Raw genomic sequence first — 23,442 nt, 5'->3', positions numbered from 1 at the left:
ATTATTCCATCCCAGATTTTCCACTGTTTGTTTTATACAGCTGACATGTTTGTCTTAATCAAATGCTCGTGGCACGTGACATGCAGCATCATGTAAATCAGTCACGAACCATGTTGTGGGTGTTAATGAATATTGATTGTACAAAGTGTTTAGTTTTAAAATCCTGAGAATTCTGAAGACTGCATATGTGTAAAAACAAAAGCAGTGTGTGGTAATACTGTCTGCTAACACCTAAGTAAACCAACTCTTGCCGCAGTTTTGTGCTTTCTTAAATTTTATACTGTGCAGTAGTCGTATGAGGATTCATTTTTCCTGTGAGTGTTCTTCCACAAAGGAGACCAAATATCTAAAAGCAAAAGTTGTTTTTTGTTTTACAATACCTGAACAAAGAAGTGCCTTTACTATTTATAAATAAGAACATAAATAACATGTTTTAACAAAGTTATTTCAAGAGTGTAAAAATCAACTGTACTGAAGGAGGAGGAATATTTTTTGAAGTTATTTGACACCTGAAAAGAAAATAAGGACCAAAGAACAAAAGTCAAAAGACAGTATGCACTGTCTTCTAAATATTGTTTGGTGTGTTTGCTCCTATTTCTTCAAGTGAATAAAGAAATTCTGAAATGTTTGCACAGCATTTTTCCATTTTAATAGTTATTAGCAGTATGGAGAACTTACTACATGACCTTCAAGAACATCCTCTATGAATTTTGCTTTGGTCATTAAAAAAATACCGTCATTGCTACTTCCTTAATGTTGTTACTTTACTTTAACTTTTGTAAAAAGGATGTTACCTCATTCATCTGAATACTGGGCGAAGTGTCATTATTATACCGATGTTTAGTTTATCGGAACACACCATCATCTGACAACTGAATCATCCTTAAACCTAAACTATAGATGGCAAGCTGCACAAGTGACAGCACTCATCAAATATTCCAATTTATACACAGTAACAACCAAACATGACAAATGAGACTCAGTAAAGGAATATTTCAGTGAGGATGGTGCACTACACACACTTCCCACAAATAGCTAACTAAGAAAAGAATTTTGCTCATGTAAAAGGAAGCTTCACAGAATGTGGGTTTCACTGGGTAATTCAGTTTGGCAAAGGGTTGCGGACTTACCAAGAACGTTTTCTCCGAAAAGCACACACACACACACACACACACACACACACACACACACACACACACACACAATTGGCATTACCAGAGGGAGAGATTTGTTGTGATAACAAACATCATCACTGATGATTATATATATATATATATATATATATATATATATATATATATATATATTAAAAAGAAAGAGTCCAAGACTTACCAAGCGGGAAAGCGCCGGCAGACAGGCACAATGAACAAAACACACAAACACACACACAGAATTACTAGCTTTCGCAACCGATGGTTGCTTCTTCAGGAAAGAGAGGGTAAAACGAAAGGAAGTGGGTTTTAAGGGAGAGGGTAAGGAGTCAAGGAGTCATTCCAATCCCGGGAGCAGAAAGACTTCCCTTGGGGGGAAAAAAAGGACAGGCGTACACTCGTATACACACACACACACACACACACACACACACACACACACACACATCCACACACACATCCATCCGCACATACACAGACACAAGCAGACAACAGATATATATATATAGAGAGAGAGAGAGAGAGAGAGAGAGAGAGAGAGAGAGAGAGGTGTTCCTGAGTTTTGGTAAAGGAGATTTTGGCATTCTGTTGAAAGACGTAGAAACGAGCAGAAAAATGCTCCTATTGTAGCACAAAAAAGGCAACTACACTCCTGTTTCAAGGACTGACTGAAGAAAAGTCTCATACTTGCTGCTTTATCCAACCTTCCTCAGTACCTGTAACATTTTTCCGAAAAATTTTGGCATGCAAACATACCTGTGTTCTTTTTAACACCGAACTCACCTCTCACTCCCACAAGCTTGCTGAACTATAACTCGCTCACACCCACTAGTCCATCACTACATCGCTCATACACATCTAGTCCCCTTCCCCATTCTCTCTCAATCATTCAACCCAGCTCATTATCATCTCTGTCTCTCTAACTGCCACTGCCTCCTGTCTCACAGCAACATCTCTTTCCTTCTGTCCAACTACTACTGTTTCCTCTCATATTTTGACTGTCATTGTCTCCCTCTTGGTCTCTCAAACAGCTATTATCTCATTTATTTTTCTCCACTGCTGCTATTTCTTCTCACTCTCACCTCTTCTCAACCCCCCCCCCCCCCCCCCCGCCAAAATGACACTGCAACATTCATTCTTTCTATACTACAACCACTGTCTATCTTCCGGTATTTATTACTTTTTGATCTCTTTCCCACTGCCACTGTCTCCTCCTCCTTCAGCATAAAAAAACTGAATATGTTCGCATTCCAAATTTATTGCAGAAAGTTTTAAGATGCTGAGGAAAGTAGAATAGGTAACTGGTACCTCACTTTTCAGTCAGTCTTTTAAATATGGATATAACTGCCTTTTTTGTGCTCCAATAGCAGCATTTTTCTTCCAATTCCCTTCTCTTCCATGGCAGAGCATTGCATTTTACTCATATAAAAAGAATGTCATTGGATCAGTAAAATTTTAGTTTGCTTGTGTGAAATTGAAACAAGACTAACCGCCGTCTGCTTCACGTCTGCTGTGCAGCAAGCTACCTTAATTTAAGTATTAACTGTATTTTTCTTACTTGTCACATCTTCTTCGGTGTGTTTTTGCTTTTAGGAACCTTTAATTGTCGAGTGCTAGTAATAGTGTTCCATAGATTTCGTGTTTGTTTTGAATACAGTCAGAGAGATTCCCTTTAGTCAGCCATAGTGCTAGTAGTGCTAGTGTGTGTTTTGAATACAGTCCAGAGACAGATAGTGCTATTTTCATTGTTTTCTACAAGAAGTGGTTAGCAACCACAGTTTAGTCAATAATCAGCCACCTTTAGTGAATTGGCAGTCTAGTTAAAAGTGGATTAAGTCTCTTCAGTAAATTGATTCCTTAGGACGGATAGGATGTGTGACTGCTGTGTACGGACGCAGGAGGAGCTGGCCACTGTTCACGAACAGCTGAGCGTGTTGATGGCTGCGGTCAGCCGTCTCCAGGCTGCTGCCTCGGAGTGTAGCGGCAGTGGGGAGTCTGGTACATCGCAATGTACACCCCAGGTGTTACATGCTTCACCCACTGTCCCTGCTGTCGAGACATCTTCGCGGGTACCGGGCGCGGTTGGGCCACCCTGTCCCCAAGGGGAGTGGCGGGTTCAGCGGCGTTCGCGGCGCACGAGGCGGAGGGTAAATGTGGAGGCTGGCCGTGTGGCACCGCCCGCTCTGCCTGTGAGTGGACATGTGGCTGCTCCTTCAGCAAGGAGCGAGCAGGCACACGGGGGGAGGGGTATATTAGTTATTGGGAGCTCCAACGTAAGGCGGTGATGGAGCCCCTTAGGGAAATAGCGGAAAGGTCAGGGAAGAAGGCCAGTGTTCACTCTGTCTGCTTGCCGGGGGGGTCTCACCCGAGATGTGGAGGAGGCCCTACCGGCGGCGATAGAGAGCACTGGGTGCACCAGACTGCAAATTGTTGCTCATGTTGGCACCAATGACTCCTGCCGTCTGGGTTCAGAGGTCGTCCTCAGTTCGTACAGGCGGTTGGTGGAGTTGGTGAAGGCAGAAAGCCTCGCTCGTGGGGTGGAATCAGAGCTAACTATTTGTAGTATCGTTCCCAGAACTGATCGCAGTCCTCTGGTTTGGAGCCGAGTGGAAGGCTTAAACCAGAGGCTCAGACGATTCTGCGGAGAGCTGGGGTGCAAATTTCTCGACCTCCGCTATCGGGTGGAGAAATGTAGGATCCCCCTGAACAGGTCAGGCATGCACTACACACCTGAAGCGGCTACGAGAGTAGCGGAGTACGTGTGGAGTGCACATGGGTTTTTTTAGGTTAGAGAATTCCCTCCTTAGGCCCGACAAGACGCCTATTGAGACGCGGCAAGGCAGGAGTAGGCAAAATGCAACAGGGAATAACAATATTAATGTGCTAATAGTAAACTGCAGGAGTGTCTATAGAAAGGTCCCAGAACTGCTCTCATTAATAAACGGTCACAACGCCCATATAGTACTAGGGACAGAAAGTTGGCTGAAACCACATGTAAACAGTAATGAAATCCTAAACTCAGATTGGAATGTATACCGCAGAGACAGGCTGGAAAGTGAAGGGGGAGGCATGTTTATAGCGATAAGAAGTGCAATAGTATTGAAGGAAATTGACGGAGATTCGAATTGTGAAATGATTTGGGTGAAGGTCACGGTTAAAGCAGGCTCAGATATGGTAATTGGATGTGTCTATAGGCCCCCGGGCTCAGCAGCTGTTGTGGCTCAGCACCTGCAGAATAATTTGGAAAATATTTCGAGTAGATTTCCCCACCATGTTATAGTTCGGGGTGGAGATTTTAATTTGCCGGATACAGACTGGGAGACTCAGACGTTCATAATGGGTGGCAGGGGCAAAAAACCCAGTGAAATATTTTTAAGTGCTTTATCTGAAAACTACCTTGAGCAGTTAAACAGAAAACCGACTCGTGGCGATAACATATTAGACCTTATGGTGACAGACCCGAACTATTTCAATCAGTTAATGCAGAACAGGGAATCAGCGGTCACTGCATCGATGATTTCAGCCGTAAATAGAAATATTAGAAAAGGTAGGAAGATTTTTCTGTTTGGCAAAAGTGACAAAAAGCAGATTACAGAGTACCTGATGGCTCAACACAAAAGTTTTGTCTCAAGTACAGATGACATCGGAAGTTCACTGAGGCTTTTTGCAAATGATGCTGTGGTGTATCGAGAGGTTGCAACAATGGAAAATCGTACTGAAATGCAGGAGGATCTGCAGCGAACCGACGCATGGTGCACGGAATGGCAATTGAATCTCAATGTAGACAAGTGTAATGTGATGCGAATACATAGAAAGATAGGTCCCTTATCATTTAGCTACGAAATAGCAGGTCAGCAACTCGAAGCAGTTAATTCCATAAATTATCTGGGAGTACGCATTAGGAGTGATTTAAAATGGTATGATCATATAAAGTTGATCGTCGGTAAAGCAGATGCCAGACTGAGATACATTGGAAGAATCCTAAGAAATCCAATCCAACAATAAAGGAAGTGGGTTACAGTACGCTTGTTCGCCCACTGCTTGAATACTGCTCAGCAGTGTGGGATCAGCACCAGATAGGGTTGATAGAAGAGATAGAGAAGATCCAACGGAGAGCAGCGCGCTTCGTTACAGGATCATTTAGTAATCACGAAAGCGTTACGGAGATGATAGATAAACTCTAGTGAAAGACTCTGCAGGAGAGACGCTCAGTAGCTCGGTACGGGCTTTTGTTAAAGTTTCGAGAACATACCTTCACCGAGGAGTCAAGCAGTATATTGCTCCCTCCTATGTATATCTCGCGAAGAGACCATGAGGATAAAATCAGAGAGATTAGAGCCCACACAGAAGCATACTGACAATCCTTCTTTCCACGTACAATACGAGACTGGAATAGAGAACCGATAGAGGTACTCAGGGTACCCTCCGCCACACACCGTCAGGTGGCTTGCGGAGTATGGATGTACATGTAGAATTTTAAACCTCAGACAGGATTTCATGTGCACAAAAATTTTGCATGTGCTTCAGTACTGCAACACGGAGTTCCCAGAACCCTTATGATGATGACACACACACACTTTATAGCATATTTCTCCATGTTTCAGCCTTACACAGGAATTTCACATGCATATTTTACGTGTACATAGCATAACTTAATCATAGCTAACACTTGGTTCAAGAATCATAAAAGAAGGTTGCATACATGGAAGAATCCTGGAGATACTAAAAGGTATCAGATAGATTATATAATGGTAAGGCAGAGATTTCGGAATCAGGTTTTAAATGGTAGGACATTTCCAGGGGCAGATGTGGACTGACCACAATCTATTGGTTATGACCTGTAGGTTAAAACTGAAGAAACTGCAAAAAGGTGGGAATTTAAGGACATGGGATCTTGATAAGCTGAAAGAACCAGAGGTTGTACAGAGTTTCAAGGAGAGCATAAGGGAACAACAGAAACAACAGAAAGAAACACAGTAGAAGAAGAATGGGTAGCTCTGAGGGATGAAGTCATGAAGGCAGCAGAGGATAAAGTGGGTAAAAACACGAGGGCTGCTAGAAATCCTTGGGTAACAGAAGAAATATTGAATTTAATTGATGAAAGGAGAAAATATAAAAATGCAGTAAATGAAGCAGGCAAAAAGGAATACACACGTCTCAAAAATGATATCAACAGGAAGTGCAAAATGGCTAAGCAGGGGTGGCTAGAGGAGAAATGCAAGGATGTAGAGGCTTATCTCACAAGGGTAAGACAGATACTGCCTACAGGAAAATTAAAGAGACGTTTGGAGAGAAGAGAACCACATGTATGAATATCAAGAGCTCAGATGGCAACCCAGTTCTAAGCAAAGAAGGGAAGGCAGAAAGGTGGAAGGAGTATATAGAAGGTTTATACAAGGGCGATGTAATTGACGACAATATTATGGAAATGGAAGAGGATGTAGATGAAGACGAAATGGGAGATAAGATACTGCGTGAAGAGTTTGACAGAGCACTGAAAGACCTGAGTCGAAACAAGGCCCCCGGAGTAAACAACATTCCATTGGAACTACTGACAGCCTTAGGAGAGCCAGTCACGACAAAACTCTTCCATCTGGTGAGCAAGATGTATGAGACAGGCGAAATACCCTCAGACTTCAAGAAAAATATAATAATTCCAATCCCAAAGAAAGCAGGTGCTGACAGATGTGAAAATTACCGAACTATCAGTTTAATAAGTCACAGCTGCAAAATACTAACGCGAATTCTGTACAGACGAATGGAAAAACTGGTAGATTCGGACCTCGGGGAGGATCAGTTTGGATTCCGTAGAAATGTTGGAACACGTGAGGGTATACTGACCTTACGACTTATCTTAGAAGAAAGATTAAGAAAAGGCAAACCTACGTTTCTAGCATTTGTAGACTTAGAGAAAGCTTTTGACAACATTGATTGGAATACTCTCTTTCAAATTCTGAAGGTGGCAGGGGTAAAATTCAGGGAATGAAAGGCTATTTACAATTTGTACAGAAACCAGATGGCAGTCATAAGAGTCGAGGGGCATGAAAGGGAAGCAGTGGTTGGAAAAGAAGTGAGACAGGGTTGTAGCCTCTCCCCGATGTTATTCAATCTGTATATTGAGCAAGTAGTAAATGAAACAAAAGAAAAATTTGGAGTAGGTATTAAAATTCATGGAGAAGAAGTAAAAAGTTTGAGGTTCGCCGATGACATTGTAATTCTGTCAGACGGCAAAGGACTTGGAAGAGCAGTTGAATGGAATGGACAGGGTCTTGAAAGGAGGATATAAGATGAACATCAAGAAAAGCAAAACGAGGATCATGGAATGTAGTCAAATTAAATCGGGTGATGCTGAGAGAATTAGATTAGGAAATGAGACACTTAAAGTAGTAGAGGAGTTTTGCTATTTAGGAAGTAAAATAACTGATGATGGTCGAAGTAGAGAGGATATAAAATGTAGACTGGCAATGGGAAGCAAAGCGTTTCTGAAGAAGAGAAATTTGTTAACAGTGAATGTAGATTTATGTATCAGGAAGTCGTTTCTGTAAGTATTTGTATGGAGTGTAGCCATGTATGGAAGTGGAACGTGGACGATAAATAGTTTAGACAAGAAGAGAATAGAAGCTTTCGAAATGTGGTGCTACAGAAGAATGCTGAAGATTAGATGGCTAGATCACATAACTAATGAGGAGGTATTGAATAGAATTGAGGAGAAGAGGAGCTTGTGGCACAACTTGACTAGAAGAAGGGATCGGTTGGTAGGACATGTTTTGTGGCATCAAGGGATCACAAATTTAGCATTGGAGGGCAGCATGGAAGGTAAAAATCGTAGAGGGAGACCAAGAGATGAATACACTAAGCAGATTCAGAAGGATGTAGGTTGCAGTAGGTACTGGGATATGATGAAGCTTGCATAGGATAGAGTAGCATGGAGAGCTGCATCAAACCAGTCTCAGGACTGAAGACGACAACAACAACAACAACAACAACAACAACAACAACAACATTTTACGTGCGCAAGTACAGTAACTTTGCACCTCTGTTTCTTGGAAATGGATGTGCAGCAACATATACGCTGCAGATTTTCGTAAAGCATAAATTCGAATTCCAAACACAGCACATTAGTTTCTGGAGCATAGAAATTGAGATTGTGATGCCCATTCATAAGCCAATCATAGCTAATGCCACATTATCTCACCTGCCGATGACAGCAGATATTAATAGCATAGGACAAGCGATATAGTCAGCCAATAGCAAGAACAGTGTTAGGTAGTGTGAACACACAAAAAGGAAAAGTTAATGGTTCACATTAATATACATAGTGTGGCTACAAGAAAAGCTAAGCTTTGAAGTATAATATTGTCTCTAAGATTAGTAAGAAACAAAAAAAGCTAAGCTTTCACAAGTAATATTTGTCTTTTTTGCGCGTGTTACACTTTAAGATACATCATACAAATCTGCCAGTGAAATTTAAAATAATGACATAATTGTCTGTCTACTGAACTCAAAATTCTTCTAAGTGGCTGGTCCTCAAAGTGTTAAGTTTTAAAGGAGAGTCAAACACACTATGATTTAAGAAATTAATTGCACAGTCTCACATGTAACATAATTCATCTCGCGTAAAAGGAAATTTAGTTTGAAAGTCACACTTTCCAAACCACCATTTGCAATATTTTCCCGAAAAATAGGTTCGTTTTAGCAGTTACCAGAGAGCGCCAGAAAAAAGGCATTATTGCGCATGCACAGTTGTAATGATGTAGGAAGCCCATACGTACAAAGCATTAAGAGATCTTACATTATGTCATAAAAGGAACAGGACATCAGAGAATATGCCAAGAGCATCGGAATTTCGTAAAGTACAATAAAATACATAATTGAGCATGAAGCGCACATCGGTTTGTCCAGATTCACAATGAAGTAGGCCCCACCTTATATTAAGCTTTTCTGTGTGGTTTTCGGGATGCAAATTTTCTTGGAGTACCAGTACTGCACTTATCTTGTGTTTGGTTTTTTTACTATGGCGTAATGCCATATATGTCAGAAGATGAAAATGTGCAACTGAAATTCAGCGAACAATTGGAACTAGCCAATACTGTGGAATGAAACACTTAATTTCAAATAAATTGACTGCCTCAGTGGAAAAGATTAGTAAAAGCCAAATTTCTTTAGCAAACCAAAAAACTAGCTTCATTATTTTGCAGGGCAATTAATGCTCGATTGCCAAAAATGTGGATAGAAAATCAGAAAACTGAAAATAGTAATATATTTTTGCATTCCATAATTATGTGAATGTATTTTAATTCACCTGATAGCTCCGGATCACAGAAATCCATTTTGTTGTTATTTGATGTGGGAGTCTTAAATGACGAGAAAACAGCGAAATCACTGAACATAAACACAGATCAAGTGGAGCCTACCCCTCTCCCCACTTCAACTCTGACAACTCTGCACATGCACAAATCTGGAAAATAGGGCATGCCAGAAAAAATTTTATTGTTAGTATCTGGTTGCTTGCTGCTGCTGTCAATACAGCTAACAGTCACAACTTCAAGTAGCCGGAAGCAGGAGAAGGTACTGCCCACTTGCGACTCAAATGCACATGTGCATGAGCCCGCTGGCAACTGCTGAAAAGACCCTAAGGTATACAGTTCTGATGTCACACTCATAGAAACCATGTTACTGTTACTAAGTATTGCATAGTCTTCGTACAAAGGTCTTTGACACACTTTGCTGTAGGCAGACATTTGTGTGCGCACAGTGTTTTGTTATTGTAAATGGTGCATTCCCTTGGCAACTAAAGTTTAATTTTTTTCCCCTCTTGTTTATGTTGTATTGCTGCAGTATTTTTCTGTAGTAATGATATACAGTAATATTCTTTGTTAGAGTATCAGTTCTTACTAGTCCAAATTACAAAAATTTAACTGAAAACTTAAAACAATGAAAAATTCTCGGAATTCCTGTAAGAATTCCCAGTTTTTCCCCAGATTAAAAAACTCCCGGGTTTATCCCTGCTGTCCCACCGTTTATAGACCCTGTAGATAAACGCCTAAAGCATATACCATTATAATTTGAGCAACTTGCTGTGGCAATTTATTTATATATTCACTGTTGTCTGTGGAGGGGGGGGGGGGGGGGGGGGGGGGGGGGGAACCTATATCTCTGACGTTGATCTGCTGTAGAATTTTAGAACATTTTTCTGCTCGAGTATCATGTCGTTTTTGGAAACCCAGAATCTACTCTGTAGGAATCAACATGGCTTCCAGAAACAGCGATCGTGTGAGACCCAACTCGCTTTATTTGTTCACGAGACCCAGAAAATATTAGATATAGGCTCCCAGGTAGATGCTATTTTCCTTGACTTCCGGAAGGCATTCAATACAGTTCCGCACTGTCGCCTGATAAAGTAAGAGCCTACAGAATATCAGACCAGCTGTGTGGCTGGATTGAAGAGTTTTTAACAAACAGAACACATCATATTGTTATGAATGGAGAGACGTCTACAGACGTTAAAGTAACCTCTGGTGTGCCACAGGGAAGTGTTATGGGACCATTGCTTTTCACAATATATATAAATGACCTAGTAGATAGTGTCGGAAGTTCCATGCAGCTTTTCGCGGATGATGCTGTAGTATACAGAGAAGTTGCAGTATTGGAAAATTGTAGTGAAATGCAGGAAGATCTGCAGCGGATAGGCACTTGGTGCAGGCAGTGGCAACTGACCCTTAACATAGACAAACACAATGTATTGCAAATACATAGAAAGAAGGATCCTTTATTGTACGATTATACGATAGCGGAACAAACACTGTTAGCAGTTACTTCTGTTAAATATCTGGGAGTATGCTTGCGGAATAATTTGAAGTGGAATGATGATATTAAATTAATTGTTGGTAAGGTGGGTACTAGGTTGAGATTCATTGGGAGAGCCCTTAGAAAATGTAGTCCATCAACAAAGGAGGTAGCTTACAAAACACTCGTTCGGCCTATACTTGAGTATTGCTCATCAGTGTGGGATCTGTACCAGATCAGGTTGACAGAGGAGATAGAGAAGATCCAAAGAAGAGCAGCACGTTTCGTCACAGGGTTATTTGGTAACCGTGATAGCGTTACGGAAATGTTTAGCAAACTCAAGTGGCAGACTTGCAAGAGAGGCGCTCTGCATCGTGGTGTAGCTAGCTCGCCAGGTTTCAAGAGGGTGCATTTCTGGATGAGGTATCTAATATATTGCTTCCCCCTACTTATACCTCCCGAGGAAATCACGAATGTAAAATTAGAGAGATTCGAGCGCGTACAGAGGCTTTCAGACAGTCATTCTTCCCGCGAACCATACGCAACTGGAACTGAAAAGGGAGGTAATGATAGTGGCACGTAAAGTGAGCTCCGCCACACATTGTTGGGTGGCTTGCGGAGTATAAATGTAGATGTAGATTCCTTTCTCAAGTTTTCTCACAAACCACTCATGAAATAAATGGCGCCTCCATAAGCCCCTTAAGGTACACTGTAGACCACATAATGTGGGGAAAAAAAAGAAAACTAATTTGCTCCATTTGTCTAAGTTGGGGGAAGTTTGTGGTATTCAAACTTTGACCTAGTGTAGTAGGAGAGTTAAAGTAAGACAATTCTTCTACTGGGCAAACAAATGGTCCTTACCACAAGGGTTATCCAAAACACTTGATCCTACCCATCTATCACCAACAGAACTTGAAATACGAGCCCCAGAAAAATCCAGTTTGTGTGTATTTTGTTTCGAAAGCTATTGGTACCATTTCCAATCACATGTGTACCGATGAATGGTGGGACCTGCATATGAACCACATACTGCATAGAACAACAGTACACATCTAAGGCAGTGAGAGAGACAAAACATGCCATTGGGTGCATACATTACACCAAGCAGCAATGGAACAGTTCATTCATTCCTCTGATCCACATAATATGCCCCTCAGGAGTATCACCTGTAAAGTACCCCATGTGTAGAAGTGATGACAGGCATTTTGTCATGTAACTTAATGAGCATTTGCACTTTAAATTAATATCTGACTGTGTGTGATAAACCTGAACTAATGCGTTTAGAGTAAGTTGTTTATCAGTTAGAGAAAAGCCAAAAACTGAAGTCATCGCTCTGTTTTCAACGGGCTAAGCATGTTACTGCCATCATCACGAAGTATCTTTGGATAATATTTAAATGTGTATGTATGTGTTTGCTTCAGGGAAGGATCATGTCACTAATGCAATTCCGAGGCATCTGGCACTCTGAAATTTATCAGGACACAACTGGCAACTTCCAAAAAATATATTCATGTTTATTGTAAACTTCTGTGGCATTCAGTAGTGAACTTAACTAAAAGCCTCACACTTCATCCAAATAAATATCAGTAAATCATTCTTTCTCATACAATGTAACATTTCTCCTTAAATGATTCTTTCAGAAAAATGATTATCTCTGCCGTTTGTCTGCTGTGTATTTAGTACAGAAAAAAATATTTGCACCAATTACTTTGCACAGCAGATTCCATAAAATATGCCAAAAAGTTATAAAATTAAAGAACATATCTGAATAAATACAGTTACTGTGTTAACCCATGCACAAGACCACCCTGAAATAAGATGACCCCACTTTTAAGAGGCTCATAAAGAAAATTTTATTTTAACATATTCCTAATAAAATTATGAAATGTTTTATTGATATGAAATATCTGCCTAAGAAAGAGACTACATCTATTCTACAATTATGTCATTTATTGATTCTTCGCCTGACCACTAAAAGTGAAAAAAGAGAAAGTATTTCTATTCGAGCAGCAATAAAATTCACAATTTCGGTTGCCACGAATATTTAGTCGTTTCTTCCCATTTTGTTGCAATTTCCATGGTTGTGGTCATGGTGGGGCCTACGAACATAGCTGTTTCATACAACTACATACGCAGATTTCATGTCTATACTGACGTCAGAATGAGCCAATATTCCCGTGGCTCTTGCTTCTACTTACACAAACAGATCCACCTGCTGCTCTTTGGCTGCATAGAATCAGCAGCTGACATACCTCAAGGTGAGAATTGGCAATACTGCTGCACAAAACATATAAGTACACCACTTTCCCCATCTACACTTTTACTACTTCCTGCAGAAATGGATACTACTGTTCACTATTTGTACAATTTTAAAGTCATTTGATTCCGACTACAAGTGGATTCAGGCCAACAGCAGTTAAAACATGGTGCAAATACGTAAAAAGCCAGAGTACATGTTATAGATTCCCATGGTTGGCAATATGACAAAATGCCAGTGATACAAACATCCGGCAGTAGACCTGATTATTCCACATGTCATGACAAAATTTGTTGCTCATTCACCACTCCCCTCTCCGCAAACATCTTAGCTCTCAGCCAAGTTGGTGTCACTGTTCCCTTTCCAACCTTCTCTTAGTGTCAAGCTGGAGCAACTGTGATAAACAGACTGAAATATTTTCTTTATAGCTAAGTTTTCCAGTTACACTGCAAGTAATAGATGGTAAATTAATATCCATACTTTCAATTATGTAGTTAATCAATTTAATGTGAAAATTCGGTTTTATTATTACGTACTGCTGTCGTATGTTAACAACATTAATTAATATACAAATAAAAGATCGCAATTATGATTCAGTCCTATTCTCAAACTTTCGCTCGTCCGGCGACCTATTGCCATCTGTTGGTACTATCTCCACAATGGGACATGCAGCTGTAATTTATTCTTGGAGTAACAGTTACAGTCAGTGTAATATGATTTATTTTCTTTGCTAGACATTTCATTTTGGATTAAATTTCCTTCTTGTATTAAATGAAATTCACCATCATCTAAAGCGGATTAAAAGATGGTAACATTTTTACCTGGTATTCTAATATGTGAACAGCGACCAATTTATCATTTGCAATCCACTCAGTAAATCATTAGTCTCTCATAAACAAATAAAAATTGGTCTGGGTTCTGAATCATCTAATGTGTTCTGATGGACATTTCTGTTTTTGAATGTTACCCTTACTTAAGAAGCAGCATTAATGTTTATATATAGTATCCATATATGTATGTGAACATTTATTGCAAACCTGTTCAAACACCAGAGTTTGTAAGATGATAGAATTTAATGCTATTCCCTCCTGCGTTTCACAAAATCGTCAGATTTTAATCAGAGCAATAATTCGTTGTAGTGGCTAGTTCATACCGGCTCTTGCACCACGCGATTCAATGCCGCATGACTGATTGAGCAATATTTAAAGCTGTATCAAGTGCTTCTATGTTTACGGAAGTCTCGAGCCTGTTGGAATGTGAGTACTTCTGCCGAGTACTGACTTTCAGTATTCTTAAAAATAAATCTGCAAGTGACTTCAATAACCACAACTTCATCTCAAAATGTAAGAAGAAACCTTTAAATGTTTGAATGTTCATTTATACTCTACCAAACACTGTAAAAATGCTGACAGCAGCAACAGTTTAATCTGCAACTATAAAAAGCCCCTGTATTTTTCATATGATGTATTTGGGGATAAAACCTCATCTTATATGGGCAAATACGTGTGTTATTTTCACCATCTTTATAGCAACCTCCAGTGCATCTGTGTCAGCTTAATGCTCCTATATGAGTGTCATTACTTGCACTGTTTTGTATACAACAAATGCCAGGCTTAATTGAAGTTCAAGTTCCACATAAAACAGGGAATGCCTAATAACTGCCTAGATTAGTCTGTACATTAGACTTAGAAAACATGGGCTTCTAATGGGACCTTACCTAGTAAAGTGTTAACGTGTCAAATCCTAACCTTTGAATCAATGAATGGTTTACTTTAAACAAAACAACCAACATTTGCTATTATGTTGGGAAGGGACAGTACAGATTGTGGAAAGCATGCTAGAAGATTGTGTCACACACAAAAAAAATTAGTCCAACATCTAGACAAACATAATTCAGAAATTTTTTTTAAACATTATACCTTTACATTCATTATTTTCATAAATATTTCTATGCAGCCACAAGAAGCGGTGAAGATTAGCAACATATGAAATTGTGGATAAGACAAAATTGCCCTGTATTCAGCATTAAAACAACTGTGGACTGGAAATTCTGAAAGAGTACAATTTAAGTGTATAAGGCTCCACAATGAAGCCAAATTACATATCAAACCCTCTGCCAGGCACTTAAATGTGATTTGCGGAGTATCCATGTAGATGTAGGAAGCCAATACAATATTATAACTGCATAGTTATGTGCCACGAATCTTTCTGTTTGCATAGTATGACAGATAGTAGAGGGCAACAGAGAGAAATCCAGATGGAGTGATTATTTAAAAGCTTAGTATCAACTGTAGTTGACTGTCGAAGCATTATGTTGGATGTCAATGACGAATGTTCATGGCATTTAAATACAAAAATGAATGCCAATAAGAAATGAGGGAATGTGACTTTTACTCTCAACAAACAATATAATTTTTCCTTTAGCAGCTAAGTTTTTCATTTACAGTGCAAGTAAGGAATAGTAAATATGATATCCATACTTTTAATGAGGTAGTTAAATAATTTAATGAGCATATTCAATTTCGACATTACATACTATGGGTGTTAATTTGTCATCTTCTGAACTGAAACGTTTAGCCCACAAAACTGCAACATGTAATACTCAAACATGGTTCCAGCACTATTATCTAGATTATGGTGCCAATGGAAAGAGGATAGTATGAGAAAATGCTGCCTCCAATAATGATGATGATGATGATGAGGAGGAGGAGGAGGAGGAGGAGTAGGAGGAGGAGGACAACAGAAATACCCAGGCCCTGGGCAGATAAAATCCCCAACCCGGCCGAGAATTGAACCCGGGACCATGTGATCCAGAGACAGCCTCCAATGGAATGTCAGGAAACTACCACAGCGCAAAAAACATTCTAGTCACAGGGATGCATACTCAACATTTTTATTTTCTAACAGTGACAGTCTTGACAGACAACAAAAATGTACTTTCGCTGTTTACTGGCTTTGGTGAGCTTCAACAACTGTGAACCACACAACTTGAAATGTTGCACACTAGAAAGTGTTTGGCATCTCAAGAAATGAAAAAATCTGGAAATGTCATAAAACTTAGCTCGAAAACAGCTTATCGGCAAAAGGAGTTGAAATGTTTACTGGGAATGATTATTGCCTGATTCATTAGAAAGTAATTTGATTTCACACTGATATCTGTAATGTAATTATTGGTTACTTAAATGATTATATTTAGGAAACTAATTTTCATTATTTTATGATTAACATGTTAAACAGACAAATATATGAACAAAATTCAAAATAATGCTGGACATGTTTTCTTAGTATTTCTAGCCATTCTCATTTTAGTTACCAAGTCACTGAACATAACTAAATCGATCATTGTAACAGTAATGTCTTCAATACACCACCACTTTGGGGTTACACTGACAATGTAGTCTTCCTTTCACAAATGAAAGACTGGAGTGAAAATTCTGATTCATCACATTCTACAGATGGAAGGTTCTGAAACACCTGACATGCTAAAAACAAAGTAATCAATGTTAAAGGGCAAGTAACTGAGCCCCTAATCCAGACATCACAGTTCCATCACCAACGACTTATCTTTCTGACACTATTTTAACTTTAGCTTACCAGGTCATTTTTGTTCATACACAGTCCCTGGTGCAGTCTACATCAACACTACATTTAAATAGCCATAAAAATTGCATTCTGCAATTTCAGCGAACAGTTCAGATTTTATGTTAAAGATTACATTAAAACAACACAAAAAATATATTTTTCTGTATATTTTGAAAATTACTTTCACGCAAAAGCATTTAATAGAAAAACTACAAAAAAAATGAACATAATATTACATGATAATGTTAATCCTGCACCTACTGGAAATTTTTGTAGTGATTTCAAGTCAGATTGTCTTCATGCAACAATGGCAAATATAAGCAGTCTCTTCTTTTTCGGGTCACAGATGGAGCATGTTTTGTATTTTCCCCATCACTCTACAATGACTTCTACTCTTGGTTCTACTAACCCAAAACAAGGTGTAGGGTGCATAAAGATCACAGGGTATGTGACACTTGTTGACCTACTTAAATTTATTGTGGTGTCACCAACAAGTTTACAATCTTCTTCGAAAATTAAAGTGGTTCACCAGAGTACTGTCGTTGCAGGAATTGTACAGGCCTAGTCCCCCACTTATGTCCAAAACGCAGAAAAATAATTCCATTGGCCATCACTGGAATACGCTTCTATGAGCAGCGATATTTGTTTCACAGAAGAAAATCACATGTGCCAAAATAAATTAGCACCTTCACACTATTCCTGTATTGTATTATGTTCACTATCTGATCCAACATCACTTCCTAAACTGCCCCCAAACCATTTTAAAACAGTATCATCAAAGCCAGACTCCGTTAAACATGAACAGTAGACAAAGAACTTTCTGCTAAATCCATAACAGTCTCGGGTGCAGTCCCTGAGACTACTGGCATGAAAGAAGCAGTAAAGCAGAAGGCCATGTCACATTCAAGTGGTTACTGACAAAGGAAACATCAGTGTCACGAAATAACTAGACAACATTCTAATCTCCTACCCTACCGTTATGCATTAGCAGCAGAGTAAAAGTAAACACTAGTTATCATTCTCCCCGCAACTAAATTTATTTTTCATACAACATTGCAACTATGCTTAGCAAGGTGCCTTAAACACTTAGGAAGGAGTCCAGTGTATCGCATGAAAATTTATGACACTACAAACTAGACCAGCAGATAAAACAAGCAGCTATTAACTGCTGAAAAATCTGCAATTCGCAAGAAGCAATGGCAGAGGATAGGAAGCACGAACACCACTTCAATTTTTTTTCCTTCTTTCTTTATCTTCTATTGGTATTTTTGCAATAATATTGGCCCCAGAGTTTAGCAATTGCTATTTTTTGTTTAACTTACCGATCTTTGTCAATTTGGGATGGGTTCTAATGAGGACTTGTTGCCCTTCGAAAAAATGTGTAACTCGTTTTACCTTTTTGTTGTGTATTCTCTTTCTGTATTCTGTTCTATTCTCTAGTGTAATTACTGCTTGTTTGATTTTGTCCTATAAAGTTAACACTTTAGTAGATAATTTTGGTATGGGTGATTCCCATTCGTCAGTTTGCTTGGTATTAAATGTAAGTTCTTACAGAGAACTCTGTTCAGAAGGTCTGCCTTAATGAAACAGCATCCCTGCAGTCCTTTTCTGTTCTGCAATGCTGCAAGCAACATCAACAGAAATTGCAGTAGTCACGGATGTGGTCTTGGAAACAAAAATACACTGTAATTGTCTCAAGACACGACCACAATTTTCTCTAAACTGGCATCAATTCCCATCTTGTTTCAGCATTGTCTCTGTATCTCATACAGTGACAGAACTCAATCTGTGACACCACAATATGCTGACATGTAACAAGTTTTCAGTTCTTCAGAGTTGTTGTCATTCACAAATCCTAGTGTCATCCTATGACAGATAAGCCTTTTATCTAACTGATGGTCCATGAATGTATTCTAATCAATCTCCCTTGAACTGACACACACTCAAAAGCACCTGTTTTACACCCATGAGATGATTATGCATTATTGTTCATCAATTCAATCCACCGAATGTGTGCACGTTAAAGACAATGAAAATGCAGCATATTTCACTAACACTTAAAAGTATGTCCTGCCATTACTTGTGTGTATAAAAATTACACACTTATTGTACACTAAAATACATAATCCTGTTTCAACTAAAAACTGTAAAAGCTGCATGCACTTCATAATTTCCAATTCACGAATTACTTATCTCAAAAGTCAGCCACAACAGACAAATGAATCTGTATGTTACACTATTTTTTGTTTAGTTATTTTATTTCTCACATGCCTTCTCAAATTCCACTTACGATAAAGCCAGAACCAAGAAACTTAGACCTGACCAGAAACAACCATCAACCAAATAAACAGCTAATGAGAAATGCCATTCTACTGCACTATGACATCCACTCCCAACCAAACATCAGCAATCTACTGAAAACTGTGCATAGCCTATTAAAATATACAATGCAACACAGTTTCAGGAGTGTGTGGTATAGCATATCTATAAGTAACTGGGAAAGAAAGTATTGTCTAATGCAAAATTTATACTGATGTCCTTTCCCCCTCCACCACCAAAAACAATGTAAACAAACAACACGAAGTGTTGGTTCTTACCTCTGTACTGCTCCTGTCATGATTAGTCCTGTGTTCTGAATCACGGCTTTCCCTGCTCCTTTTATCTTTTGGAGACCTGGCACAGTCTGTAATGTATTACACATGTAAGATGTAAACATTATTCAGCAATAATTAGACTCACTCTCAGTCAATACAGTTTTTTCTGCAATAAAAATGCAAAATTTTACTTGTCTTATTTAGATGATGTTCTTACTTGGTTCTCTGGTGCAATGTAATAAAAAGATGGGAGTTTCTTTACTCTGGAATTATATTCTTAAGTTATCTTACTAATGTGTTTTGAACTGGAAGAAATGTTCTGAACTGATTGGTAGAAAGTAATCCAGTTCACTCAAGGTGTCAACATTTTCCTTCACCAAGCCATATAAGACAGCAGAGAAAACTACAAACCACATGCACCTTTCTAAATAGCAATCACAGCAACTGAATGTGTGAAATTACTCTATCAATACTTTCATCCTGCATCTATGGCAGACAGCTACTTTATGAAACTGATCAGAAACTATCACTTCAGAGAGGCATGCCAATACTGTTACAATAGATCAAATATTGCAAATAATGTGTGTTGTTAGGTAGGGCAACATTGGTACAATGTCACTTTTAGAGCAGCCCTTGCATTGCTCTCCTTGTTGAAAAGAGTATTTATTTATTAGTCAGTAGGATGTCCCACTCAAAAATAACTTTCAGAAGCCCTACAAAGGAAACAACCACTGAAGGATAACACTAGAAAAACCACTGATGAAATTTTTCTTCTTCCCAGCATGTACTTTTCAACAGTTTCTCATGTGAATATTAATGATGCCACTCAGTTCCAATACAAAAGGTGAAGGAGAAGAAAGAAGGTTGATGGTGCAACTGGCTGACACCCATAAAGCCACAATAGGAATTACAACTGAACCACATTTTGAAACATAGTTAATATCGAACTAAAAACGGAAACAGAAAAGTACCTCCCTCACACACACACACACACACGGAGAGAGAGAGAGAGAGAGAGAGAGAGAGAGAGAGAGAGAGAGAGAGAGAGAGAGAGAGAGAGAGAGAGAGCTTCAAACAAAAACTCAGTAGGAATCTGGTAAAATTAGATGGAAAATATGTGATCTCTTTTAGCATACACACATCTCATGTTACTAAGAAGTCGGATCAACAACCTCCATAAGAATATGAAATCACAAGTTCTCTTACTGCTAACACATTTTGCTATTGCTTTATGCCACATGCATTCATTTCAGATTGCATAACCTTAGACTTTGTAAATGGTTGATGGGAACCATTGAAAGGTAAACTGTTTAGCACGAAATGCTCTGTGACATGATGTTTATTTAATTAATATGCACAAATTTCTAGTTTATAGAATCCTTCACCAACACACCATTCAAACTAACTACACCAATAATTATTACTGTTAATACTTCCAAACAACAATACAACATTGTTATCTTAAGATATATCTAACATTACAATTACTTTATTTATACCAGTATATATCAAACTAAAAAGAGGACTTTATATTCGTGCAAACTTTAGCCATAGCAATGAGCGAAATATGTCTAGTGTGTAGGTTAAGAGTTCACACAGAAGGTGTGCATCACAAATATTTTCCTTTGCAAAGCTGAAGTTGATAGCCAACAGTTAGACCCAGGTAAACTTGATGCACATATTCAACAGAACTACTCACACCAAACACTCAGTGCACTGCAAAATACTGTGGCTTGATGGACAGCTTTCATATATCTCAAGGCAGTACCTATGAAATTTACCTAAAATATCTTAAGGTAACAAATATAGAATTCACTCTGAATTGTTTGTTTAACTAATCCTGCACACTACCAATTACTGTTTTGCTTATCCATGTGTCGACTCTACTTGAAAGGACACTGTAATTTACTACCCAATACAAACCATAAAAACTTAACTGCTAATGAAATCCCATCTACAAAAATATCACAAAACGCTTAATATTGTATTATTTCACACATTAGGTCCAGGCACTAAACTTCTCACACTAAAAGTTTGGTATGTAAGATAAATCTAGAAGTATGCCACCACGAAGTGTTTATAGACCATTAACCTTCATTAGAGCTCTGAAATTACGGATATCCAACAACTGACACAGAATGAAACAAAGACACTGTTACTTACCGGAATATTTGTCTCTTGATTTGTAGTCTCTGTTTTCTCTCTCCTTCTCACGAATTTTCTGTAAGTATGAATTTTTTGCTTGGTAATTCCTATCCCTTGGACTTTGTGAATCTGGGCTATCTGAACGATATGAGTTCCCGTTGGGTGAATCTCGCACTCTCTCGTGGTTATATCGTCCATCATAGCTTTTAGAGCTGCTGTACTTCGAATTCTGAAAAACATATTTCTATGAAAACCACTAACTCATTCCACCACACACACCACAACCTGCACTTATACAATAATGTTATCAATAAACAGTAACGGAACAGACTAAACTATGAAGTACATCGGAACAATACATGCCGACGTCTTCACTTTATATGCACCAGTAATTACATATAAAATTTATTTTGTCTGCCTGTGAAAGATTACGGCATAACCAAAGCGACCTTCTGGGTCTCGTTGAAAAAAATTGTTACTGCCACGAATATAATTGCTGTGAATTCATCGATCAGGATTCTCATACCATTATACTGTTTTTACCCTTACAGCTCAAAACATAATGATATTTATTAGTTTATCATACAACACGACTCCGATTGTCATCTGTCGCGGACCCAAAACCGATCGTTCAATTTGTAACTAGTACTTTGTTTACCTGATAGGGATGGGCTTGGTGTTTTTCAAAGTACCTAAAATGAAACAAAGAATAATATCAGTACGTACAAACTAAAATTTAAAACTAAACAAAGAGAAATTTTGTTGCTTAGCACATCCAAATTAACTGAATATGGCGAGAGGTTGTGTCAGACGAATTCAGATTTATATTGACAGGTTGGTGCGTACCCATCGGAAATCCTCTGAGGTTTCCTTGCATGCATTACCATCAATGCAAGTATCTATGAAATATGTGTGGCTCCAATTGCAGCCCTGTTGCTGATTTACTGTCATAAAAATAACATCAACATTTATTTAACTACAAACTTCCTTCTCAGGCGCCATGTCACATTCGGAGACGTGAGCTCCGGCTGATAGGTCGAGAGCTCGCAACCTAATTGGACGAAATGTTCGGAGTAGTGTAGGAAGGCACCGCCAGAGCGAAGAACCAAAATGGTGGACAGTTTTCCACTCAAAAAGTTAAACTACTGCGGGGCAGGTCATAAGATGTTTTTTGTCATCACGTATTAAATGGTTCTAACATGAATGTATATCCTTAACATCTTCTACATGAGCTTTTCTTGTTTCAAGTGTTAATGGTTTGTCATTCTGTTTATCTTTCTCATGACAGTTGCCGTTCTCCAGTTCTGTAGGAAAAACAAACCAAAGATTCTTTTCTTTTTCAATTTCGCACTTTAACTATTGTCGTAATTGACAGGTAATAAAAATGAACTATTCTTTTAACAACACCTTCGTAACAGGAAGATATGTATCAAACACACACAAGTATTTTTCGATGTTTTTTAACCCAATATTGTTATTCACAGACAAATACTGAAATATATTTCTTTCTGAAAAACTCAATAATCGTTTCGCGAACAAAAAAAAAGGAAAAGAAACAGGACATTACATTCAACTCAGTAAAGTTGGTTAAGTTTACTTTCATTGCAGTGGAAGCTCTGTCGAATGCCCCTAACAGTAGTGTTCTACAAGTATTTTGTGTAGTAACAGCAGATGATTGTTTCAAATTATATCGCCCCATTTTGGCGTACGGTATGCATGTTTCGAATGGGCCTGTACTGCTTCAGACAAGATACAGAAGCTGCAAGTGCTGCAGCAATTATCCTTGCGGCGACCATTACACGCCCTCAGTTCATTAGGGTCGCTGAGTTGCCCGTCAGACATTCAATAAGCATTCCTCCAGTGATACAAGACGCTGGTAAACAATTTTTGTCTTTTCTGTGGTATGGATCGAAACCATCACATCTGG

General features: G+C 38.7%; 1 protein-coding gene across 2 annotated transcripts in view; it reads right to left on the bottom strand.

Annotated features, from left to right (window-relative positions):
* Nucleotides 1-22,855, bottom strand: part of LOC126268106 (WW domain-containing adapter protein with coiled-coil homolog) — a 95,462-nt gene extending 72,607 nt beyond the window's left edge. The window contains exons 1-4 of one of the 2 annotated variants that reach the window (XM_049973620.1): nt 22,362-22,855; nt 22,174-22,207; nt 21,534-21,744; nt 19,374-19,459 (exon numbers count right to left, since the gene is read on the bottom strand). In XM_049973620.1, coding sequence (XP_049829577.1) covers nt 19,374-19,459; nt 21,534-21,744; nt 22,174-22,207; nt 22,362-22,402 — 372 coding nt within the window. In that variant the 5' untranslated portion in view covers nt 22,403-22,855. The remainder of the gene's footprint in view (nt 1-19,373; nt 19,460-21,533; nt 21,745-22,173; nt 22,208-22,361) is intronic. The other variant, XM_049973619.1, reaches the window with a different exon arrangement.
* Between the last annotated feature and the right edge of the window lie 587 nt (nt 22,856-23,442).

The sequence above is a fragment of the Schistocerca gregaria genome, chromosome 4 (genome assembly GCF_023897955.1).
Source record: "Schistocerca gregaria isolate iqSchGreg1 chromosome 4, iqSchGreg1.2, whole genome shotgun sequence".
NCBI classification, from domain to species: domain Eukaryota; kingdom Metazoa; phylum Arthropoda; class Insecta; order Orthoptera; family Acrididae; genus Schistocerca; species Schistocerca gregaria.
Note: the sequence above shows the minus strand (reverse complement) of the source record. Positions and strands in the feature narration are given on the sequence as shown.